General features: G+C 36.4%; 2 protein-coding genes across 2 annotated transcripts in view; one reads left to right on the forward strand and one right to left on the reverse strand.

Moving 5' to 3' along the window:
- Positions 1-27,316, forward strand: part of LOC6647297 (hemicentin-2) — a 71,100-nt gene that overhangs the window by 13,692 nt on the left and 30,092 nt on the right. Inside the window, exon 2 of the mRNA XM_023178784.2 lies at positions 20,218-20,996. Coding sequence (XP_023034552.1) covers positions 20,906-20,996 — 91 coding nt within the window. The 5' untranslated portion in view covers positions 20,218-20,905. The remainder of the gene's footprint in view (positions 1-20,217; positions 20,997-27,316) is intronic.
- LOC6647299 lies at positions 1,098-2,153 on the reverse strand. The gene has a single exon (XM_002069495.4). The coding sequence runs from the start codon at positions 2,057-2,059 to the stop codon at positions 1,145-1,147; it is 915 nt and encodes a 304-aa protein (XP_002069531.2). The 5' UTR covers positions 2,060-2,153; the 3' UTR covers positions 1,098-1,144.

Here is a 27,316-nt window from a genome sequence, read left to right on the forward strand (position 1 = left end):
CGCAAATCTTATTTACTCATTCCTGACCCAATATCCGCCATGTTGGCTCGTCAACGGACATTCCATGGTTTTGTTTTGCAACGTTTCTTTCTTCTTTTTGTTTTTTTTAATTTGCCCAATTCTGGTCATGATATGGGGTGGGAGAGGGCGTAGCTCTGTCAGCGATATGTATGTATGTTTGGCATATTTGCCTCTGTTCGTATGTTATTTATGCAAATGTCAAATATTTTGATATGCCGCTGCCATGTGAATAAAAGCAAACGGAAGTACATTATAAAGTTGCACCCACCAACCGCTCCTCCATTCACTGGTAGCCACTCAAACCACTAGCCCACTACGCAAACACCCCCCAAAACAACACACCAATTCATCGTCCGTACCTCCCCATACATCCATCTATTCCCGCTGCCACTTACAAAACCAGCAACCAGCAACTAGAGTAATTATGGCATTTTTGGCATTCCACCTCGTCCTGTTTCGATGAGGTCCTGTCCGGGCTCATAGCGGCCTGGAGCAGGAGTTTCACTAGCATTTTGTTACCAGTAACATGAGGCTGCCAACACCAGTCGTTTCCACTCCTCTGTTATCCTCGAGCGTTGTTTCTTTAGGTTTGTTTTGTGGGTGAGGCGGACACGCAAAGTAAATTTTTGAAATTATTGGCACGTTAGCCAAATTACTTCGCGGAAAGAATTTTTTAATTTCATCAACCACAGAGAGAGAGCCCGAAACATCGAGGAAAGCAACTCAAAAATATACATATATAAATATGTTATTGCTGTAGGTGGACTTGTTGAATTTCTATGGAAATTAGAAATACGCAAGTGAAATTTACAAATAATTGAAGTCACAAGAGGCGTGAGTTAGTGGAAACTTATTTTTTTTTCCAATTAAATTGCTAATTGGGTCGCTCAACTGGAAAGTCAATTAGCCAACTCGACAAAAATGAAGCCAAAGATCAATGAGAGGAAAATTCAAACAAATCATAAAATAATCAATTCTAATTAATGAATAAAGTTCATTATTAAATTATGCTTAAAACTTCAACTATTTGAGCAAAATAATAATCAGACTTCAATAAACAAATGATGAAATTGAAATTTTCAAAGAAATCTAAATTAATTGATTTATTTATTTCTTGTTCTTATTATTGATCAGTCCATATATTGCCTATGGGAAAGACAATAACTTTACGCAGTTTACGAAATGTGATTGTCTCGTAATGATATCCTCTGTAAACTTTCACCATATTTTTATCAGCGATAAAGGCCGCCTTAATGGGATCTAAATCGACATCGTAGCAATTGATAAGAAATATCTGAACAGTTGCCATGCGAGCCACAGTCTCATAGGCACTAGCTAAATTTTCATTCCATATGCAAACCGATGAAAATTTCACCGACTCCTTCAGGTACACCTCGGTGGCGTCTTTGGGTGTGCGAAAGGTGTGTAGGGTTATGACACCAGTGGGTCCTGCACCCAAATAGTTATGAGTAAAGTCACAAACCAAAATGGGAGTCCCCAAGTTGGGTGTGTGTTTCATCGCATTGCCCACAATTGTTGTGGCCTTTAATGCTTTTAGTTTTTCCATACTACGCAAAAGGATGGGATGATTGGCAATTGGAGCTGGCATCTCCTGAAAGCGATCGAGCAAACGATCTCTAAACTCCTTCAGCAAGCATTCCTGTATGAGGAGAGTGGCCACTGCATTCTCAGCAAATGGATCATGCAAAGATTCGACTATATAGTGAAGGGCACAATTGATATCGCCGCCATCAAAAAGAATCATCAATCTTGGTGAGTTCCATAAATATATAATGTCCTCTTCGTCGCCAACATCTCCAATATTAGCTGCAGATTTAGTTGATTTCGCAACTTTTGCCAAGTCCACGCCTTTTGGCTTAGGCTTTACCAAGGGCCAACTAACCTGCTCGTTGCGTGTACATTTTAACTTGTGAACCATTTCATATTTGATCAAAGGCAATGGCAGCTGAGGATATCTGGGTATTGCCATGGCCATCTCCAACTCTTCGGGCGAGAGTTTATCAGATAAAAGGCTCATGGTGCTTAACGAAAATCTCTCTGAAAATTTTCACAGATTTATGCACAACTAAAAATATATATTCACTTATCAAAAAATGTAACTACTATGATTACTTTTCAATCTACTTTGAAAAGATCAAAGAGAAGTTATTCTTGGTATATACAGTGTGTATGTATGTATAGGAAGCTAATATTATCTTGGATAACTTATCTTTCCATTTCGGAAGCGTTTGTTTTTTTCGAGCCACACATCAATACACACATGATTGGAACAGTTGACCTTGCCTTCCATTTCTAACCTTACCATAAGTGAGATTTACAGTTGATTTAACCATTTAAGCATGTCTAATGCACAATAAACGTTTTGTGGCAAACTTTTCCAGCTAATACACTCAGGCCAAGTGGGTTTCGTGCTTCATTTTTCGTTCTCCTTTTTTCTTTTTTGGTTCCTTTTGGTTGCCTTTTTCAACGCAACCTTTTGTTCTGAGCAATCTGGGCAGAAAGCTGTGGGCATTCGTTGCTAACTATTTAAGATAGAAATCATGTGCAGTCATTAGATTGTTTTTCGATTGACGTGACATGATAATGAATGATTTTCTCATTCTTATTCCGTTGCCCTTGTCAAGCCTTCCTACTCTTATTTTGTTTTGTTTTCTGGGTGGCTTTTTGCCTGCTTTTCGCTTTTCCGTTTCTCGAACTTTTCGTGTTGCCTACTTCTTGGCATGAAAGGAAGGCGGGAGGAAAGGAGGCGGAGAAAGACCTCTTGAACTGTGTAACATGTAATTTGTGTTGGTTGTGTAAAGTGTTGACTATTTTTATTGATGGCGGTGGTGTCGTGGTCGGGTGGGTGGGGGGCTCTGGTCGCCAATAACGCAAAGGGGTGGAGTGATTCGAGAAGGTGTTTGTTGATTTGTTTATGGCCAACCGTAATGACCAATGAAGTGCCTTTTACCTGCCGAACCGAAATTAACACACAAATTGCAGTTAAAATGCGCACGATATTTAGAAATCAACATGAACCATTTCGACTTTTATTTCTGCTGCTTGTTTCAATTACGACTTTGGCATACTTTTCAAATAGCTGGCTAATCCGGAATGGGTAATTACAGTTGGCCCAACCAGAAAGGACTCTCGTTCGCCCTTTTATGACTATGCAAATATTGTAAGCTCTTCTCTCTCTTTAACTCTGTTTCCTTCTTACATTTTATTTGATGTTGAATGACGTCTGCTCTTGATGTGTATGTGTGTGTATGCGTGGGACTATGTGTGTGTGTATGTGACAAGCTGTCAATGACTGGAAAAGGTGTCGCAAGCAATGTCAGAACATTTAAAATGTGTCATATGAAGAGCTATTTATAGCCATAAATACTTATGTTCGTTACGTGTTTATTTAAGCAATTGAATATAAATTACATTTAAGAATAAAGCATTTTATTCATGATGTCAAAACATACTTAACTCTTGCCTTAATTAAAATCATTTCAAAAATGGCAAGCAGATACTTATGAGAAAACAATACTAATCGATAAAATTCTTTAAAAATGTTGTTGCTCTATAGTCGAACTTATATGGATAAACTTTAACCACACGAATTAAGCGTGCAAAAATCAAATTTTATATTCATGTGCCTATTATGTTAATATTCCTAAAAATTTGTTTATCTAAAAAACAATTTTAATTCTCTGGCCGCATGAAAAATTGAATAAATTGCAGCAATTTCGATTTTCAGCTAAAATTTTCCATTTCGTTGCATAACTAACTAAGTGGAATGTTTTCAATAATTTGAGCTTTGAATATTCTTTATTTAAACAAATTAAACTGACTATGAAATTATGCAAATGATCATAATTTATTTACAGATATCGGACAGACATTTGAAGGAGGTTCTGAAATATCAAAAATCGTATTAAATTAAATCACCATTTGAGAGATTTCATCAGATACTCACTAGCTATTGGTTCAATAAATCCTCAACAAATATGAAACTAACGTTAATATCAGCGACTACTTTCTTATAATACAACCATCTGGTTGTTAATATATAATCGCCAGTTGGAAACGGAAGACGTAGTAGCTCTGGTTTGGGATAAAATCCACGAATGAACATTGGGCCCTAAGAAAAATCAAAAGTTGACATAAACAAAGTTCCAATATCCTTTTAGTCAACTTACTACATAAGGACATGAATGATTTAGATTAGTAAATTCCTGTATCAAATCGAAAAGTAGTTTAGCCATCGGATTGTAAGAGTGACGCATATATTGGCAGAAATCCAATTCGGTTTTCAAAAGCCACGGCTTGTATCCATTTGCCTTTTTCAGCACTTGCATATGCAGTCTAATATCGTTAACTGGATGAGGTAAAATCGTAGACACATTCAATACAGCTCGATTCCGTTTGATCGCCTTTAATCGGCATGTGGGTATAGTAACAGCGGATTTGTTATAACTTTCGCACACAGCATTTGTTAGTTTAAACACAATCGCTTCCTACAAAAATAATTACAAATAAAGTGAGATTTTCGGCAAATATATGTTAAGTATTTTACATTAAGCGGAAAAAGAATTATTAATGTGGCGAAGAGGATTGTAAGTCCCAAGATCAAAACTTCACTTGACCGCATGTTGATTGACTATTCCACTACTGAAATACATTTACATCAATGATTTGGCTTAACCCATTTTTCCGACATGAAGAATTTATTAGTATATGCAATTTATTGTCAAATATCAAAATGCAATCTACCGGAAAATGAGAACCGACTCATTATACATCGAAAATTAATATAAAATTGAGTTGGAAATCATTGGACGTTGGACCAAAACCAACTGGTGATCCCCTTTTTATACCATGTAATCATCTACGAAGATTACGGATGAGATAGATCTACCAAACTCGTGTGCATGCAGATCAGCTTCAAATATTATATTTATCGGCCCAAAGATTATTAAAAAATCTTTTCTTTAAGCTTTTCGTTTAAAATTTGTTTAATTTGTTTGCAGAAATCTTATAAACAGACTTTGAAATCTTTTTAGATTATTTATAAATAATTTCAGATACTAGTAAGCTATTGGTTCAATAAATCCTCAACAAATACGAAACTTACATTAATATCAGCAACTATTTTTTTATAGTAAAACCATCTTGTTGTTAATATATAATCGCCAGTTGGAAACGGAAGTCGTAATAGCTCTGGTCTGGGATAGAATCCTTGAATGAACACTGGGCCCTAAAAATTCCAAAGATATAAACTAAAATTGATGCTTCTATTTGCGAAACTTACCACATACGGACATGAATGATTTAAATTGGTAAATTCCTGAATCATATCAAAGAATATTTTAGCCATTGGGTTGTTAGAGTGACGCATATACTGACAGAGATCCAAATCGGTTTTCAAGAGCCATGGCTTATATCCATTGGCCTTTTTCAGCACTTGCAAATGAAGTCTAATATCGCTTACAGGATGAATTATATTTGTAGACACATTTAATATAGCTCGATTGCGTTTGATCGCCTTTAGCCGACATATGGGTATAACAATCGCTGATTTGTTATAACTTTCGCACACGGCATTTGTTAGTTTAAACACAATCGCTTCCTTAAAAAAATGATTGGAAACAGAGTGAAATCTTTTGCATTTATTATTTGATAGGCTTATTCACCTTACATTAAGTGGAATAAGAATTGTAAATGTGGCGATTAGGATTGTTAGTCCAACGATGAAAACTTCTCTTGACCGCATGATGATTGACTGTTTCAGTACTGAAATTCACATGGTTGACTTGGTTTAACCCATTCTCTACATGAAAAATATATTAGTTTGTTAAATCGTGGAATTTTTTGTTAAACACCAAAGTGCAATCTACCGGAAAATGGGATCCGACTAATGATAGATTGAAAATTAATATAAAATTGAGTTGCAAATAATTTGAAGCTAAATCACTATCATTTTATAATCAGCCATTTATGGTATATACTATTTCGACTGGTATTATGTTAAATTTTAAATAATTACTAGTACAAGTAATTATCTAAAACGATAAGTAATTACTTCAACACATTAATAAGATGTTTAGTCATCATTAACCTTATTCAGAATGATGTTGTGGGCGAGAAGTCGTTCAAGTGACTCGCAGCAGAGAAGTCAGAACGTGGAAAAGTTAAGAAAGGATAAAATTCAAATCATTTATCTATGATTTCTAAATCTTTTTTCCTACTCGATGGTTCAAATTTCGTTGAAGCTTCTGGAATTCTAACTTAACGCACAACTGCTGAGACCTTTTTCTATCTGTGTTTCTGTAATTAAAACATATATAAAATTAGCAAAGGGAAAAAAACCCATTCCATGTTACACAAAAAAGAAATTAAATGTATCACGTCTAACATATTATAAGGACATTTCCATTTCCCACACACCAAGACAGACACACAAACACACACACACACATGCTTGACAGAAAACTAAAGTGGAAAATGGCAGAAAACATGTTTCAGTCTCGTCTCACTTGCCACGACTTCCAAGAATCCATTCCCCTCCCAAGTTCTCTCTACCCTTCATCTCCTTTCGTTTTCAGGCTTTTTCCCTGCGTCGTCGACGACTTTGCGTCTCAAACAGCGGCGCTTTGTTTTGCCTTAATTAATACGCGTTTACATGTTGCCGACTTACGCACGCTTTTCATATGCCGCACACACACACTCACACATTCACTCACACACATACAAAGACAACCTTCCGATTAACACGGCCCTTCACGTTTCAGGCCCTTGTCTTTGTACCGGGCCAAGAAGCGGTTGACACGCAAATGCAATTTGTGTGCTAAGGTAATTTTTTGTATCCTACTATGAGAAAGGCAACTCATGGGTGTCTACCCTAATTCTCTCTTCATACACGCCCACGCCCCCGATCCAGGTAGCTGCTCACAAACAAATGACTGAAATTAATATTTAAATAGCCGCCAGTTTATACCCTTTATTCATAGAGTACATTGAGTACCCCAAAAGGTTATTGTCCTACTTTTTGTTCGTTAAATATTTCAATCAGTTCAAATCAACCAAGTCATTTTTTTCATATTCGCATTATATGAACGAAAGAACTACTAGAAACCTTTATACCAAATTCTTACAATAAAATGAGATATTAATCTATTTTTTTCATTATTAGTCTCTTATTCTTAATAAGCCCCAAACACAGACGCATCCAAGGGAGTTTTCTAGATCCGTCCCTGGTCTGTGTATTTTATTGGATTTTTAAACAGGGTTTTAATTTAGGCATATCTATTACTACAGGGTAGCATTAAGTCGTTGTGTAAACTAAGCCCATTTTATCATATTGTTGTTTATGCTTTCTCTGTCGTTTATGAAACTATAATTAATGTGAGTCACACATAGGACACATAAATACACTCGCTACACTGGAGGTCGTAATAAATGAAAATAACAAATTTTAATCATCTGCGTACTTAAACCGAAAGATCAACGTTAATTAGGTACACAAAGTGAATGCTTTAAAGCACAAAAAAAAGCATTGAATATTGAATATTTATTATCCAACTGGGTCATTCTCAGTATTGATTGAGTATTGTCAATTTTAAATGTTGAGCCAAAATTATTATGATTCCTGTGCGTATCTGGCATATGGCAGATGCCGTTGGCGACATTTGATAAAATCAACATTTAAAATTTAATTAAACACGAATTGATTTTGTCGCTATTTTAGCTCCCGGCCGGTTGCACATGTAATCAATTAATATATTTTATTCACTGAACACACAACATGAAAAGGCAAAGAAACAAATACTCAGATGCTAAATATGGGAAAACTCTATGGAAATGATACTAAAGTGTAGCCGTATCAAGGAAATTGGCTTCAAAAACGGAAATGTACTCCATTTATATCATTTATTTATTTATTGGCCTGATTTTACTGCCATAATATAAGGACCCATTTAGAACTGGGCAAACGTATTGCAATAGATTGAAAATTAATTAATTTAAGGGTCATTCGACTCTGCTTATTCTCATTATGGCAACATAGTGAATGAGAGAATTAAAATCATTCTTATGTTTACATACTACCTACATATTATTTTTATTAATTTTATTATTATTTTTATGCACAAAGTTATGTAACAACAAATTGAGTTGCAAGCATAAGCAAATGAAAATCATAAAAAATAAAAAATGCCCCCACCCAAAAGCCAAGGCTATAATAATGCGAACAGCAGCGGCATTCAACCGGGACAATAACGACAACAATAAATTAAATTATTGTACAAGCAAAATATAATGAGGTCGTAATTTTCATTTTTTGTTTTTGCTGCGTTTTATCGAAATGCAAAATAAATCCATATGTCAATTGGTTGTGCGCGTAAATTCATATTAAATTAAAAGAATGAAAACCCAACAAATTCATTGCAATCAGGAATTGCATCAACAAATTGGCACAATCGGGATAGTGGGATATATAGGACTATCCGTATAGGGTCCGAGACTGCGTATGAAAATAAAATTTCTTAATAAATTTTTGCAGATTTAAAATTGTAAACGCATTGTTCTTGCATATTGAGTTATTATATTATATATTATAAACACACAGGTTGGTCCTAAACATCAAAGGAGAGAAATTTGCCTTTTCATTAATGCCATTTATAGACAAAATCGGTTCGATGATTCCTAATAAGCTTATTGCCTAGACAAAAAAGAAAAGGGAAAAGAAAACTCCAAAAACGATACAAATAATAAATAAATGGGGAAAATTCTAAGAAAATTGTCTGACATCTTATGGTTAAATATTAAAGGTATAAAATATTCATTGAATGCAAATGAATAGCCATCCCAGGGCTCTGAAATAAAAGGTAATGCAAATATTTTTGCATGGATTTATGCAAATTGCTTGCTAAGATGTAAACATGTTAGAGGATTTTGTAAATTTAATCATATGCGCAAGCAAATTGAAATGCCAACGAATTTGGATATTTTAATCAAGCTCTTTTGACGTTTATTTTCATTTCATTTTTTCTTCTTTATTTTGTGTTTTTTGTGTGTTATCTTTGCAGGTAATTTCTGGATATACAGATTCATGTGGCATGTGGGCATGAGACTTTTATGCGATAGGGCTTCAATATTGCGTGATTTTCAGTTAAAAGAAGATTAAGTACGTGGAATGTGCGTGTCGACATGCCATAGCCACGGATACGAGTAGTTGTGGAAATGCATCATTAACGTGACTAATTAGTTAAGGGTAAAAAGTTAAAACAAATGAACTGGAAAGCGAAATCAATGCCATGCACAGGTGCTAGGCAAGTCAGACTTAATAATGGGCCAACCAACCAACCAACCAACCAAGTACCAAGCGGAGGCAATCCGAGGAGGAGTGCATTAAGCAGTGAAGCATTTGAAAATTAGCGTGTGCCAACAGCACTCGAGTGCATCGTTAAGCCACACTCTCCCTTTCTCACTTGCTTCTCTCTCTCTTACTCTATTTATCTCTCACTACTCTCCATTATGGCTATCCTTTTACTCTCTTCTTCATTCACTTCATTCCGCTTGTTTTGGTCCTTTTGCTCGAGTTGGCTTCGAGCTACAGCTAAAGCCAAAAGGGGCACTTAATGTATTTATGCGGCTCGTGCTGCCCGTTAAGTGCAGCTCACGATTTCTCGTAAAAAGGACATAGCTGCTGTTGCTGCTATGTATGAACTTTTTCCCCAGTGGCATACGTGGCGTATGCGCAATAAAATGCATTTCAATAGATTATTATAACGCGTCCGCGTTCCTCATAACTTTAAAACCTCACACATCGATTTGGCTTATAAAATATATGATGTGGGAATTGCAGTCCTCACAAATCTTGACTTTAAAATAAAACTTTGGCCATAAACACTATATAAAAGTCGATTCGATCTTACCAAAAAGATGTTGGTGGAATCAAATCAAAGATTTTCTTGGTAATTTGGTAGATGTTCTAGCCTAAAGTTGCTCAATCAAGTGATTAAATAGTTTGATATCTAGTGCACATTGAACTTAATTTAAAATTTTCTAAAAAATACTTTTTTTCTCTATTGTCAACCACTGTGCATGAAACATCTTGGCACGAGGCGCATTCGCTGCTATTTTTGTTGTGGTTCTTGTTGTTGTTACTGTTGTTGTTTCAACAGCACTCAGCGGTTACCCTGTGCGTTTATTATGCCATTCACAGTTTAATAATGATAATAACGTCAGGATATTAAAGTTTTCCTGACAGCCAGCTAGCAGTCAGCCTCCTATTGCCAACATGGCCATCCTCTAAGGGATCTTCTCATGTCTCTGCCCTGCTGCCCCTTTGTCGTTTCCGGCTGCATTCCAGACGACGAGGCATTAAAACTATAATCAGTTTGTGTAATAAAGTAAATTGTGTACGTAATGCGTGCCGATGATTATGGTGGTATGTCTTTTATTTATTTATTTTCTTATGCGCTACTTTTTATTATTACGGCTTAAAGTTGCTTAGCAGCCAGTTAACGCCCCGGGCCCACAGGCGTCAGACAGTCGTAGGGTGAAATGCTGGAAATGGGAGGTGGGCGTGGGCCAGCACAATAAAGCTCGTTGCCAATATTAATAAAAGTTTGGCCAAAACTTAATTAAATTTGCTTTTTAATGTGCAGCCATGTATGGGCAAAAAGGCGCGAAATGTAATAAATTGACCATACCACGGCAAGTCGGCTACATATAATGTCCATATACGAGTATATATATATATAAACCGCAGCTGTGTAAAATCTTCTTGCTGTTCTGCTGTGGCAAAGAAAATCGTAGAGCGAAGGTAGATATAGAGAGCTAAAGAAGTCATAAAATGTTATTTTTCGGGCACTTTAATTTTTCAATTTTTAGGTTTGAATTTGAGGCTTTCTTTTTTTTAACGGATTTCTGTAATGAAAATGTTTTTTTTTTCGAATTAGTCGTAATTGCAATTAGAAGTTATAATCTATTCAATAAGTTTTTGTATTCTCAAGTAATTTGGCAATTTTAATGCTTCACCTGCCAGACAACATTTTGCTTTTGATGTTATTCACTTTACAAAGACCTTCCTCATCATCATCATCAACATTATCATTATGATACTGGCTTTCGGCTTTCGTCCCTAATAAAGCACATAAAATAGCATTAGAGTGCCAACAAAGTCGACATTATGAGTTCTTTTGTGGCATTTAGTTGGCCCTGAGTCGTTCTTCCCCCCAACATATACATTCACTGTGCCATGGTCTTTGTGAGGCGTGTCAATATTTAATGGAGCCCTAAGCTCAGTTCTCGCGATTGTTCACCGCCGTGTCCTGGGGCAAGGACCACTTCTTCTATTTAGTGGAAAATGTTGGCCGCATACACCGATACACACACACACAGAGGGTGTGCCCAATTAAAGTTCCACCAAGTTCAATTTAGAATTTAGAAACACTTAGTCCTGAGTCCACACTCTTCCCCTGGGCAAACAATCGAAGCAATCAAGCGAAATCATAGCCTTTGAAACGCATGCTACGGATTTTGTGGGTTTTAAGACTTAGCGATTGGTTTTGGGCTGAAATGGAAAATGAAAAAATGGTAAGAGTTAAGGCTCTATAGATGTGGAAACTTAAAGTGAAAACTTAAAAACCAAAACACCAACTGTAAATGTTGTCATTTGGGCCATTTTTGTTGTGTGTTGCCTCACATGAATTACAAGTTGAAATGGCCAACAACAATGTCAATAACACAAAACAGTTTGACAGGCAGTCGCACACAAAAAGGAGGACAAAGCCAGCCAAGCGACAAAATTATGTAAAAAGTCAACAATCAAGGGTGTGAGTCCCGGGCTAGCAGTGGCTGGGGAAATGACTGTAAGGACCGACCAGGCGAGTACGAAGAATTGTGTCTGAAAATGGAGACAAAATGAAAGCGAAGCAAGCGAAAAGCACATCATGACCTCTCGAGGCCACTGGCAAAGTTGAAGGCGAAAACAAAAGGAAAACAAAGAAACACACAGGGTAACACTGAACAAATGAACATGCTAAGCAGACAACAAACAAACAATGGGAAAGGGAAAGTGAAAAATAGTTGTAGAAAGTGAAAGTGGAATTGGCATAGTTGTAACTAAAAACATATTTAGATGAAAGTAACATGAATCAATTGATTGCATACATTCACGAATCTTTAGATTCATTTTTCAAATTCAAGCATTCCAATGATTTTTGTTAAAAACATGAATAGTAAACGATTTTAAGAAGAGACCAAGAGGAAGACATGAATTGAATTTAGACATTTTTCTCATGGTAAGCAGCAACTTCTGTCGTCTTTTGAGTAGCTAATACAAAGAGTATTATATGCTATCTAATCTGTTTTCAATTATGTATTGTAAATGGCAACTTAAACTTTTAAATAAATGGTTTCGAAAGCTGTGAAAAAAAACCCTCAATCGAAGTCAAATTCATTAGAGCGCAATTTATTATTAAAGTGCTGTAACGACGACACGACACCAAGGACTGACTTTGAGCTGGGGAAATTGAGGTAAATTATGTGAAATGACTTCAAGTGTCGCGTCATGAGTAAGTTAGGCATTAAATTATGAATACATTAGAAGCAGCCGGCAAATGCCGAACATCTGTGATAACAAGGTAAAGTAGATGGTTGAGGTGAAGAAGGAGCTGATGCTGGTGGTGAGGACTAAGAGATAGACAGAGAGAGAGAGAGAGAGAGGATGATGAGCCAATATCTGCCAGTCATCTGCAAAGACAACGGAAACTGAAACTCAGACAAGAAGGAAAAACAGGGACAGAATGAAATGCCAGGGAGCCTACTGTCTTCTGTCTCCTGTTTAGATCCCTGAAATTGTTAACAAGCGAAACGAATGACTAAACAGCAGCAGGCCCTCAACCTCAACCTCAAACTCAACCTCAACCCCTCAACCCAAAGCAACACACGTACCCTCCCGTGCCTCCTGCTATCCTGCCCAGATAAGTAGGCTAGAGAACATAACAAAGCTAAGGGCTGAAGGCAGAGACATATATGCATGAGTCCCAGCTGACTTGGATGGCTGGTATGGCATGTGGATGTGAATGTTGATGTAGATGAGTCTCAGTTTCAGGCTGTGTGGGTTAAGCTCCTATCGGAGTGAACTTAAATTTTTTTGCTAGCTTTAATTCATTATGTATGCTTAATGTTAACAATTTAGCAGCTATTGGTTTATCTTAATGAAGCTGTCTGGCCCCCCCAAAAATCCCAGAAGCAGAGGCAGCAACCTAAATACACCGCCCATAGCCTTACACAGACACACATTGGCACAGTTGAGCGACCTTTCCGGCCTTGTCTTTAACTTTTATTACGCCTACAACCTAATCCGCTTGGCGTCGCTTTGCTACATCTTTCCCAACGCTTTGCCACCATCATCTGCTCTTCAGCTCGTCATCCACATCTAAACATAGTTACACTTAACCGCTCAGCGCGGTTAAGCTTTTGTCTCTGTGTGTTTGCCCTTTTGTCTTTTGCATTTTTCAACTTGCCTTAAATATTAAAGTGCTTTTGGAACCCCATCGCCACCCCATACTAACCCCACTCAGCGCCGTTGCGTTCCCCCTTTGTGGTTATGATAGTCCCTGGACCGCCAAAAGTGTTGACACTCGTGGGAAAATGTTTTAATAATTTGTGTAAAGAGTTGACAGCTTGGCTTCCCCCGCCTTCCACAAAAAAAAGAGCAAAAATGAAAAAAAGGAAATAGGAAAAAACAAAAATTGGCACACGTGTGAAAAGCTGGAACTTTTATTTTCTCTATAAGAAAATGTGCGATTTCAAAGGCGTAGCCAAAAAGTGATAAAAATTTCTAAAATTATTAAGTTGAGTAAAGATTGATAACTCCTAACTGATATTTAAAACTCTATAGACTACACAGGACGTCACATTGGCTTACTTAACCCTTAGCTGTCCTTTATATCAAGTGACCCTTTTGTTTGCGTTTGATGATTTGGGCGTATTTCCCCATTTGGATAATATTCTGACTACGCCCTTATACAGTTGAGTATGGGAATGCATATGATGATGACATTGGCTTGACAAGGGCTAAACAGCAAACGACATGGAGTAGAGTTGTTGGCTTCTATCATGAAATATTCAAAAATATATATGACTACGCAACAGAAAACCAACCAACCAACCAACACACTGACAAAATCCAAAATATGAAAAGGGGCCAGAGCTGAAAACCAAAATTGACATTGAATGTCATTTGGGATTTGTTTTGGCCTTTTCGGTCAATTGATTTGTCTCTATGCCTATTTGCATTTTCTCTATGACTGTAGAAGGTCAAAGCTATGGTAAATATTTCATTAAAAGTAACAAAACAATTTCATTTCGAGACCAAATGGCCCCAAAGCCAACTCAAATAAATAATTGATTTATCAGTTAAGATATTGATTAATTTCAATAGCTTTACTATTTTCCTCTATTCGTTGTTGTTGTTCACAAATGTTGTTTAAAGCCTTCCGAAGCAAACGTCTGAAAAATGTAAGTACTTAATACTATCTACAGTTTGGAAATTTTGCAAACGTGTTCTGTGTGTGTGTGTGTATGTGTATGTACACTGGTTGGTTAATGGTCGCCCACTTGGCAGGTGACACGTGTCGTTTTGGGTAACAAGTGGTCAAAGACATGCAACACAGTCACTCGAATGAACCCCAAAAGCAAATCTCTGCCAATTGACTTGCCCTGACTTCAGCGCTGACGTAAACAGAAATCTCTCTTCCCAAAAAAAAATTAAACCAGACTGAAGTGCATGTTGCCTTCCTCTCGAGGCAGGAAACTTGCCAATCAGTATAGACTGGTAACTCTTTCACGTAATTCGATTTCGTCACTACTCTTTTCTCGTTTTCGGATTCTGGTTGCATGATATGATTAGACTTTTGTTTACCCACGCATAATTTTTGGACCAAAATATTAGGTCCAAATTTATTAAATATGTTCAATCGATTCGCTAAATCCCATCGATGTGTAAAACTTAATCTTTTGTCATCTAAACCACCTTAGGGTTGGGTAATTGTATTAATAATATTTTAACCTAATCAGTCAATGTTAAAATATTATACCTAAGCTAAATACAAAAATTAATATTTTAACTTAACTGCAGGGCATTTATCCGTTGGTTTTCTTTTTCTTTAGTTGCTCGAGTAAAATGTTATAAATCATTCCCTTGCTAAGCACACAACCACCCACATATACAATCTCCTGCCATAAACTTTGATCTGTTAATAAATTGCCTGCACTTAATCATTTCAGATTAAAACTTTGGCAAGCCAATATATGCACCTTACCAAATAATATTTGAGTAGGAAATATATCTTGAATATTTAGATATGAGTCAGGTCGAGAAGGCAAATAAGTTATCACAAAAAAAGGGTGAAAAGAATTTAATGCATGGACTTACAGATAGTTATCTGGAATGAGATCAAATTAACCAATCGAGAAGCTAGTAGAGCAATTTCCATTTGCCTATCTCTTGGGGCATGTGGAAAAACAGGGACAGCAAAATCCCTAATGCAATTAAAACGTAGGAAAGCCACTTTATGTGTCTCTCACTCGCAATCTGTGTTTATGTGTGTGTGTGTGTGTGTGTGTGTGTGTGCTCTGGCAAAATTGCCATAGAACTAGTGAAAATTTTCGCTCTAATGTAGTGCAGGGCGTTAGCAAGGGGTGGACGGAAGCGTATTAGTTAAATGCATACTAATTGAGAATGACTCTATGCGTGTGTGTGTGTGTGTGTGTGTGTGTAGCTATAAGTAAACTAATCAATGCAAAGTGCATTTATTTTTGGTCAACATTTTTCGTGTATTACTTTACACATCGTCCAGTGTGTGCTTATATAGCTTGGATATGTGTGAGTGTGTGTGTGTGTGTACGTATGTTTTAGCATAGATGCAACTTAAGCTCTATTTACCAGGCAAATAGCAAACATGAGAAAGAGGAGGAGGAGGGGCAAACTCTGTGTGTGCTGATGCTGCAAATTTTCGCATTAATAAATCTTTTGTTTGCTAATAAATTGTGAAACAGCTAACGATTCTATTCTATAATTTCAAACATCTATGTATTTATGTATGTTGTTTATTTAAGCTTTTGCCAAAATACGGTCTCCGGTATATATAGTTCATTTCTCTTCCTGTTTCCGTCCATTATGCAACCTATAGATAATTTAAATTTAAGTATTAAAACACACAACACTGTGGCCGAAAGAACATGTTTTCCGTTGAATCACATGCCAACAAAAGCAGCTTTCACAAGAAGTCCATAAAAGCAAATGTTGTTCTGTCTTGACTCCCTGCTGACGGCATCTAAAGGCAGAAATACAGGGACGGATTTTCATTTTGTGACTTTTTAACTTTAAAAGTCGAAATCAAAGTTGCTTGAAAGATTCTTTGAGAATCAAACATAGTCGTAGTTAATCCGCTCCTGGACAAAGTACACCAACAAATAAGAAAGAAGAAAGTCGACTATAAAAATCACAGGTTTATATTTGGTGTGTTTTTTCTTGGTTATTTTTCTTTTGGCATTTCTTGTGCCCAGTTGCTGTAAATGGTTGTACTGGGCCATAGCTTCCTGCTGCTGTGCTGTTCATCAGAGTTCAAAGTTGTTTGGCCCTTTTTAAGGAGCAATTGACTGACCGTTGCCTACACAAAGCTGAGGCCTGGTCAGGACAGAAAAACAAGAAGCAGCAGCAGCACGAGCAACTTGGCAATATTTCGGACCAAAAAGGAAGAAAAAATGGTAAACGAAGACTTCCTTCCGATAACTTGAAATGAAGTTTGGCAGTTTGTGTCCGTTGCATAAGGCAAGATATGGGAAACACTAAGCCAAAGTTCGTTCAAGTTGCCCTCATTTGGGTGTTGTGCATCGATACAAGTCCTGCGTTTAATAGGCGAATTTTGTATCAAAATTAAAGTCCCCGTAAGCAATTGAAGTTTATTTGATGAAACATCTCACACACAACAAACAAAAATACATTTAATACACAATCTCAAGAACATTTTCTAGGTGAATGTGAAAAAGTATTTGCTGAAAGCTTAAGCTTTTAAAAGCAACAGTAAAACTATTCAACCTGATGACAGAACAGGCACAACAAAAGGCGAGATGGAGACAACTATTTTTGTGACTAGACAGCCAGCAAGCTTCGTAAAGGAAAGAATCACGTATAAAGAGCATGGTCACCCCATCCAATAGAAAATGTATATGTGGAATATGTGGTAGATGTTTTTATGGATGTAAAGATAAACATCTCAGACCCTGGGGTTGAGGCTCCAGAAGAAGCTGGGAGGCATTAAAACACCTCCTCCCGAAATGGGGAATAGAGTTTGCTTCCTCATAAAAATTTGTTGTTCCAAATCTGCTTAGTAGCAACAGCAACAACAACAACGAGGAGTGAAGTTAGAAAAGGATGTAAGGGGTAGATGGAATGCTTTTAATAGCAAACTCTGCCTCTTTTTCTCCCTCTCTCTCTCTTTTTGTAATCTGTTGTGTAATGTCTTTAGTTGTGTCAACTTCGTTGTGTGTTGGGTAGGGTGTCAGGTTGGAGCCAATGTTCCGCTCTAGCATAAAAACTGATTCTGAGTGAGTGCGAAAAAGGAAAAAAACGCCAACAACAAAGCCCAACTAAACTTGTCTATGAAGCTAGAGTCTCATATATTTACACATACACACACACACAAAGCCACCCACAGACAAGTTAAAGTTTTGAAACAACATTTAGATAAATTTCCCCAGAGAGTTAAGCAGCAGGGCAGAAGAAAAGTGAGAGCTACAACAGGCCTTAGGAAATGATGTAGTTTGTTAGAGAAATAACAGCAACTTGGCCAATTCAACTAGAACAATTCAGTTGTTATATAGCAGTTAGTACTTTAAATTGTCGAAATAAAACGAATGAAAACTCTAAAATTGGCAATTTAATTAGTATTTACATAATAAGGCCAGAATAAAACAAAGATAATCAGCAAAAAAAAAAACATTGCCTACTTATTGGGGCGATTTCTTTTATGTCTAAGGGGTCGATAGAAATTTCATTGACCCAATTTGAGTTGAAAATCTGATGAGCTTAGTATAATTGACCTATTTATTTTTCGGTTTGGGATGAACAAAGAGTTTTAGGTAATTTTCGGCTTTAATTTTCATAGTCTTTGAAAAAGGACTAGCTTCGATTTTCCTCTTTTTTTCATTGGGCCAAAAACTATTGCCTTCATATTTTTGTTAGTTGGATTTACGAGGTAATTTCTCATAGATATTTTGTATGTCGCCAGCAGCTGGCGCCGCCAAGTGGCACACAACTGACGCGCTCTTTGAGAAGGACGAGGACACATGAGAGAGAGAAAAAAAAAGACAAACAGAAATTTATCTTCATAATTTTCCACACGTTACTGGCAACTCATCTGCATAAGCACACTCACACACACACACACATACAGAGGCTCACACACTCTTGCAACGCGCTGGAAAATGTCAACGAAAGTGAAAAGCGGAGGCAGTAATGCCAAGAGTCGCACTCCCTCATCCAAATGTAGGCCACTGTAGGCAGAATGTTGACTTTAATGTTGCCTGTCGCTTAAAATTTATGCAGCTGACGTTCGGGCTACTGGGAGTCAGCCAGAGAGTCTGTGGGTCCGCTGTATTTCCCGCAGCTGCCAGAAAATTTTAAGAGCACAAAATGCAAAAATGCCTGAAATGAAAATGGCTGAATGCCTGCTTGCCTGCATCCTGTTGCCTGATGAAGGGTCGAGGATTTTGTTACTTTTTCTTTTCGACTAACAGTTTTTTGCCATTGCTTCTTGTCTATGGCATATGTAAGCTCCTCACAGTTCACAAGATTTATGCGGGTCACCTACTCAGTCGGTTCCCTATCCACACATATACATGCATAGATATGTTTATACACTATATATAATGCTCACACAAGCGAATCGTAATTAAAAAGTTTGTCTAAACAATTTCTCTAATTAAATATTTTCACATTGAATTGTTTTTGGGAAAACGACGAAACAGTTTTTGCTATTTCATGTGAATATTAATGTCCTGACAGTTTCTTACTTTCTCCCCTTGCACACTTCCTTTTTCTATTTTGTTTTTGGGTAAACTTTGCCACAAATGTTACTCAATTCGGTTCGGTATTTGTTTCCTTTTCTCGCACGTGTTTGGTGTTTGGGGTTACGCCATTAGAACAAAACCCCTTCAACCGCCCTTTAACCAAACTCCCTACAACCCCGTACCCTAATGGCTTAATGACGAAACCACAAAGTACATAGTAAAACGACCAAATTGAGCAGCACTTACTTATTCCAAGCGAATGAAGTCGAACACATTTCACATTTGGCTTCCGGCACAAGTTTTAAAATATAACCAAATCGAAAGAAAACAAGTTGATAGAGAGCAAGTGTTATGAACAATGAAAAGCATTTAAATTTGACATATTTAAGAAAGATTCTATCATTTCCTTTTCACTCCTTTTGTTTAAAGTAAATTTCTTAATTAATTTAAGATCAAAATTTGAGAATGTTTGTTTGCTTACATTTGAAATTAATATTTTATTGATGACTAAATTGCTCAAATTGTTGCAGACAAATCAATTTGAAATAAACGTTTGAGCTAAAGTTGATAGTTAAATCCCAAAACAACATGTAACCAATTACAAGTTAAAGTGTTATCGATTGTAAATAATTGTAATATATTGATATTTAGCAATATATCAATTTACTTTAATCAAAATCCATTGGAGTCAACTATGCCAGAACTCTTAATCGAAATGGATTGTAACCCTTTTTGCGCATAAATTAATTAAATTCCCATGCCATTTCCCAATGATTAGTTTTGGCCCTATTGAATACAAATTGTATTGTAACAAGAATTGTTGTTGTTGTTGTTGTTTTGCCATTGCCAATGGGAAAGCATTCCAATACCACCAAATCTTCAAGACCAAAGTAAGCCCACAAAATGGCTTAACTTGAGATAATTAATTGAGAGCAAAACTAAACACGGAATTGTTGCAGAGCCAAAAGCAATTATCTGACATACAATAGCAAAGCACATGTGTCCAATGTGGACGATGCTGAGAGTAAATCTTTTGGCATTTAGCAGTATAAAAATAAATCGATTCCCTATTAACAGTGAACATTAAAAATCCTGATTGCCGCTTTTGTTTCATTTCAGATAAATAAACGAAAAGCAGAAAGCAAAGACAAATCGTTTGGGAAAGGCAACCAAATCGAATATGGCGAATGGCCAGAGAAAAAGCCAGTGGACGGAGCATGGAAAATGTTATAAATAACTTCTAGCACAACGAAAGAGTAAACCAATTCACATTAAATGCCACACAGACAAGCTAAATAAACAAATGCATTTGTCAAACGAAATGGCAATAGGACTCAACTCAACTTCACAAAACAAAATATGCAAAAACAAGAGAAACTCGACATAAAACCAAAACTGAATATATGAAAACTTTTGTGCAATAAAATTGGCCATAAAAACTATATATATCTCATATAAGAATCGACTTCCCGCATTCTTCTTGGCCACTCCCCATTTATTTAAGCCCAACTCGTCGTCAGTGTGAAAGTGAAAATTGTTTACACCGCATAAAGTAAAAAAATATACAAGAGATACAAGAGAAAAACATTTAACCATATCTTTTGCCATCTCAGCAGGAATACGGAGAAAACAAAAAACAAAACGTCTGAATGTTATATCTATATCTCAGCTGGCGGATTGCACCCGCATCGTTTCAGCATTGGTTTCATTGAGTGAAAGTGCCGATTTGCACATTATTTCTATGTAAGTGAACACTTTACCCAAAACGAGGGATAAAGCAATGCGCCTGTGAGAGAAATTCTTCAAAATGCGAATATTCAAATTGGGCCTAAGGCCCGCACAAAATTGCCCACAAATGACACAATTGCTTATTGGAGGCATTGTCTACATGATATTTGGTAAGTGAATTGCAAAACTTTCCAATTGTAGTTTAAGTTGAATTCAATTAAGAGTGCATATGTATGAAATTTGGACAACTAAAAATATTTCTTTATTATTTGAGAACAAAAAATCATAACAATATCATAAAGATTTTAAAGATGAAATGAAAGATGAATTTTCATATATCAACAGCTTGAATATTAAAGCTGTTGGCTTTTCTTTAAATTCTATTGATTTCTATCAACAATGATTTAATAATATAAAAATCCAATAAAAGAATTTAAAGTCTAGCTCTTTGACTAGGTTATCTACCACTCGCAAATTATTTGCCTTGTCCAAAGCATCAATTGAACCATTTTCAATATTGTCGTTAAATTTGAATAACGATGGATAGTTAGTTGCTTTTGGTTGTTCAATACAATTATTCGGACTGCAGAGGGCAACAATCGATTTGACAGTAGTTGTTAATGCAATTGGCGCCTCATTTTGGTCTCGTTGGACCACTTGGCAAATGTCGTTGTCAATGGTAGATGAAGCAGAGCGATGATAAATTGAATTTTAACCATGAAAAATGTTTGGCCTAGAGTGTGAACTGTTTTGACATTGAGTGCAGGTTGAATACACAAGTGGTTATATGGGTTGGGGATATGCGAAACAAAATGTATGCATGTATGTGTGTGCGTGTGGATGTGTATGTGTGTTAACAAAACCACTTTATGGAGATGTTTTATTACATGGTTTTTTTTCTCGTTTTATTTTGAAGAGCAATTAACTTAATAATTGTTGTTGTTGAACTGACGCAACGCTAACAATCAGGAATTGTGTAAATTGTGCATCTGGGCTGACATGGCGTATGAGTTGAATTCAGAGTGTGAGATGAGGGGGAGAGAGAGGAGAAAACATCTGCTTCAGACCAGGCTCTCATTCATATATTTTTCATGCAGCCGTTGCCAGACGATTGCAATCGAGCCAAAGGCTGAAGTGCAAATGTCTCGCGCACTTTAACCATGCACCGTGAACCACTTGATCAACTCACATTCAATGCCATAACAAATTGACATTGGTATGCAAGGTGAAAAGATTTCGATTACGGAGATTTGTAAGTTCTTAGAATATGCTTAGCTTAGTTTTAATTGGCAAACAATAATCCAGCTTTAAAACTGAAAGCATCTCGGTTTGAGAAAAGTCTCAACTAATTGCTTCATAGTGCACTTCAACTAAGCTTATTAGGAAATAAATCGCTTCAGTAACCTCAATGAAAAACCTCAAAAGTAAATCCTCTAGAGAAACCAACAAGTGCATCAAAGGGACAAAAGGGCAAAAAAAAAGAAGAAAAATAAGAAATTGAGCAACAGCAATGGCAACTTGAAATGCCAATTGGTAAAATTCAAAATGCATTTTGTGCTAGCTCACAAAATCAATTCAATGGCTCAACAAGATTTAAGTTGATAGCCAACGTGAAAAGGACAAACGGACTGACATCGAGGGAAACCGAGTCCAAAGCGAATGGACGAGGTTTTTGTAGAGCTGGAGGGAATGGAGTTGCATTTTATGTATAATTTATTGATACACTCTGCTTTGCCATAAAAATTGATGGCAAAAACACATTTACACACAGAGCGACTCGCTGTCGGCACGGGAATTTGGTTGGTTGGTTGGGTAGGTAAGTGGGTTTTGGAACCGGATTCGTTGAGGAGGAGGAGAAGGTGGCAGCCATAATTTTTCATTTCATTGTTTTGTTTCGTGGAAAAGAGCGTAAGCGAACGCCAAGGATAAACCAAATACAGTAACAGAAACAGCGACAGCAGCAACAACAACTATAACAATTTGTTCTTTTCTAGTGAAAATTCGTAAAAATGGTTGACGGAACTGGAAGCTGGCAAAAATTTTCTTTTTCTCTGGTTTGTTTTTTTTCTTTTTTATTTTATTCTTTTTGCTGCTTTGTCTGATATTTATTTTCAGTGGGAAAATGTGAAACCAACAGCGTGGCAGAGAAAAAGCAGAGTAAGAACTGCAATAAAATCCAAACAGACGGAAATGAAAGCAGAAAAATAATGTCCCCAGCCAAACAGTGAACGGGAAAGCAAAAGAAATATAAAACGATTAAGCTAAGCAACGAGTTTTGTATACCCTGCAACAATCTAACTAGCAGTAGCTTTCACTACGATCAATTTGGCTTATGCTAAAGTGATTGATCACTTGGACAACATAATTGAGTCGATCGTCTGCGATTTTCTTACTAACTCTTATGACTAAAGTAGAAAAGAAGAAATTCAGACTAAATATTTGCTTAAAATTACCATATGAGCACCACTTTAGTGCTTTTAATACCATATTCCTGTTCTTTCAACGATATAGGGTAAACACTTAATCCAAAATAAGTCAAAATTTTACCAAAGAAACCTAGCAGAGCTGGTAAAGGCCAAAGAAGAACATAACTTAAACCAAAGGCTCAGTAGCGCTATGTTGATTTTATTTTTATTACCATAATTTATATGCGGCGAGATGTTAGTCGACTGCCAAAATACGTATACGTAACTTTTCGTTTAGCAGCTCTACGAGCAAAAATTTCTTCACAAAATGCACACTTTATAGTACTTAAGTGGCAGTTGCCAGCATTTCTTCGATGATAACCGACCATCGTTTCTTTTCTTTACTCTCCCTCTCATGCATATAATTTTCATTCATTGGATTTATTGCAAATCAAAAGAGAAAACACGAAACGAAACAGCAACCAAAAGACAGACAGGCTAAGAGGCAAAAATTATACCATTGCAGCAAATCATTTTTAAATGCTTACAAATTTCCAACAATTTATTTTTCGCTTCACAAATAAATTACGGCTAAACAGGAAAAGTTATGAAAAATGAGAGAGCGAGAGCAAAAAAGAAAGCAAAAACTGAGAAAATAAATCAATCTTACACTCTCAGAAACAGAGGCGGCGAAAAAAAAACAAGACTTAAGAAAAGTCGGCCATAAGGAAAAATCAATAGAATTTAAGAAATATTATGCCATACATACATATATGTATATAGTAGGGTATGGCTTATATATGGTAGGGTATGGCTTCACCAACATAAAAACTCTGTAGAATTCTTAATGGCCAACCAACTAGCATCCAAACATAAATATTACTTCTATTTGTTGCTGTTTTGTTTTTTTTTTGTTTTCTGTGTCTCGTTTACTTCTTAACTTTCTCTTTTCCTTAGCCATTTGCTTGGTCTTAAAGTGTTTTTTTTTTCTAGCGGATTTTGCTTTTCCTTTCGCTTGCCATAACTTTGTTTGTTCGTTTTGCCTTTCCATTGCCTGATCATTTACAATTCAACATTTTTCCAGAGCTCATGAATTATGTTTTCATGTTTGCTTTTTTCACTTTTTCTCAATTTTTTTTGTTGTGTTATGTTTGGCTTCTCAAGCTCCATTTTTAGTGGCTGCGACAGGCCAAAAGAGGCAAAGGGAAGCGCAAAAAATACGCTAATAGCTTCTTATAACTGGAATGAGGCAAAAATTCTATGGAAAATATTATGGTACATTCAACGAAAGAGAACAAGAGCAGTTAGCTACTGAAGAGAATTTCAGACCTACTTGAATAATGCACATAAACAGGGATTAAATCATCATCATTTGTACATGGAAAATATATAAATATTAGCAGGAACTTTTAAATGAAGACATTTAATTGTAAAATATATAAAAATTTTCGTTTTGATATTCTTTAAATGCAACTATCAAAGATCATAGCCTTAATAGGTTTTTTTTGTATAAGAATCTGGGTATGAACTCAATTTTGACTAGCTGACTAACTTTATTTTGTTATTTTGTTAAGTGTGAGACCCAATTTTTGACCGTTCTTTGGATATAAAAAAAAGGAAGGAAAAGAAACATTAATCTTTTATTTACAATAAGCTTGGCCTTAAATCATTTCTTTGCCAGCTTCCCGGCGGAAACAAAGAAAGAAAATATATCTATATAGTGGGAAAGCAAAGAAAAAATCAATACCTGCTATATCAATATTAATGGAGCTGCAATTTTATATCCATCACACACATACACACACACACACACACAGAGATAAACACACCTAGAATGAGAGAGTCGAGTGTATGAAAAAGTGTTGACAGCTGCTTTTATTCACCTGTCAGGCACACAAGCCGCTAAACTGTTGATAAGCAGCCCTAGCACATGTGAGTTTATCTATCTTCTCTTGCTACGGCTCTATCCCCTACCAATCATCTCCTCTCGTCTCGTTAGCCATCCTGTTATCCTGGCTGACAGGCTTGGCCATAAAAATCCATCAGAATCATTTATCAATAAGTTTTCTCTGGACATAGCAGTAACCTGAACAAGTTAAAAAACAAAAGATAAGGCAATGTAAAACAGAACATGAGTAAAATGTATGGAAATATCAAATAATAACGTGTAGAAAGAAGAGAGAAAAAATATGTCAAATGTCCTTGTCCTGCTACTCCACCATCATAAGAAGAGAGAGGAACATGAAGAAATAAAGTGAAACGAGAGTTTGTCAAGTCTCTTGGTGGCCATGAAGATTGCCATCTCGCCTCCTGTCAGACTCCATAAATGTCACAAAGTTCGTGCGATGATAAATGACATCAAGCATGGCCGCCGTTGCCATTGCCACTCGCCAATGGATTAATTTTCGGCAATTGAGTAAGAGCATCAACTGAACAGGACAATAGCCCAGGAATTCGAATAAAAGTTGGCGAAAGTGAAGGCCAACTCTTATCACACACAAAATTGGTCACTGTGGAAATAAATAAAATATCAGGGAGTACTTTAAAATATAAGAAAACTCTTATTGGAAACTAACGTCTTGATCTTTAATCAACTCGATTAAATACGTACATAACTTTTTAGTTAGAACAGAAAGAAATTTCAAAAGTCAAAAAGGAAATGTGTATTTTTCAAAAGACAAACAAATACTTTAAAAATGTTTTCAGTATTTTTAATTAATTTTTATCTATCATGGCTTCGTGTTCGTCACCTGCAGGTATCGCGTTTTTTTTTTTTTTTAATTTATAGTATAGATAAAGTGAAAATGTAATTCAATTTGAATATTCCACCTCTGGAGGAACTTCCTGGTTGTCATGGTCAAGGGTCAAGGGGTTGAGGTGTATCGGTTTGGGGCGTGTGTCGACTGCAACTGACAGTTCAATTCCATTTCGTACAAGTTGCTCGCTTTCTCTCTCACTTATTTGCTGTCGCTTCCTACACTTTTGTTTACATCGCTTGGGTCCTGGGACCGTTTTTGGATTCGATCGCCTTTTTGCAAGTCAAATGAGTGCCAAATGGCCACGCCCACAACCCAGGCACAACTCAGCACAATCAGACAGATAGACACTCACACCCACACACAAACACACAATGACACACAGCCAAGTGCAAGCTCTCAAACAATATCTGATAAGCTGCATCTCATACATTTGCATACTTCCGGCAATTTATTTTTGTGCGAACCAAACGAATCGAGACAAATGCAATAAGCGTAAAACACAAGAGGAACAGGAAAACGAAAAGCGAAACAAAACGAATGGCATAAAAAAGTTGTTAAAAATTGTTTGACAAAATATGCAGAAGAGAAGTTCGCACTTACTAATACCCTAAAGTTTTCATCATTAGGTAAAAAACAAAAATAGCTATCAACTTAAATTGTACACCAGAAATTCTTGTAAACTAACTTGATTATTTAGAGCTAAATTCTAACAAAAATCTTGATTGTCCTACAGTTCCAATCATTCAGAGATTCATCCATTTTTTTTTCTAACATTCCAATATCAATAAGTGTTAAATAGAGTATTGACAAAAACAAAGAGCATGAGAAATAAAGATAAAAACCGTAGAAGTTCACTTGGCTATGCAGCTGCTCAATTCAGGATACTACGCCGGATTTCGAATCATCGTCGCAGAGAGTAAAGGCTAGTGGTGGCTTTGTGCATACAAATTACACTGCCGCATTGTTCCCGCTTACAACTTTGGCATCATCCTGAATCCACTCTGGCCCCCTCTTAGCATCTGCCAGCTCCCCCCCTCCCGAGTTGTGCGCGTTGTTTATTTAGGTGCCTCGTTGCTAGTTGCCAGTTGTTTGCCATTTGCTCTATGCGTCTTTTGCATTGGCTTTACATGCGCATTTCAAAAATATTGTTAGCCATAAATTTGGCAACAAATAGAACACAGGACACACAGTCACACACAGTAAAAAGAAAAAAAAAACGATGGCAAAACAGAAAACAAAAAAATGAATGGCTAACAAGTAGTGGTATTTGTACTCACAAATTTCAGGCATTTGTATTTTGAACTCGTGAGTGCATTAGGGGGGCAG

Source organism: Drosophila willistoni, chromosome 3R (genome assembly GCF_018902025.1).
Source record: "Drosophila willistoni isolate 14030-0811.24 chromosome 3R, UCI_dwil_1.1, whole genome shotgun sequence".
NCBI lineage: Eukaryota > Metazoa > Arthropoda > Insecta > Diptera > Drosophilidae > Drosophila > Drosophila willistoni.

What these genes read in the sequence shown, in the direction of transcription:
- LOC6647299 (XM_002069495.4), bottom strand. Translation starts at nt 2,059, where the DNA reads ATGAGCCTTTTATCTGATAAACTCTCGCCCGAAGAGTTGGAGATGGCC.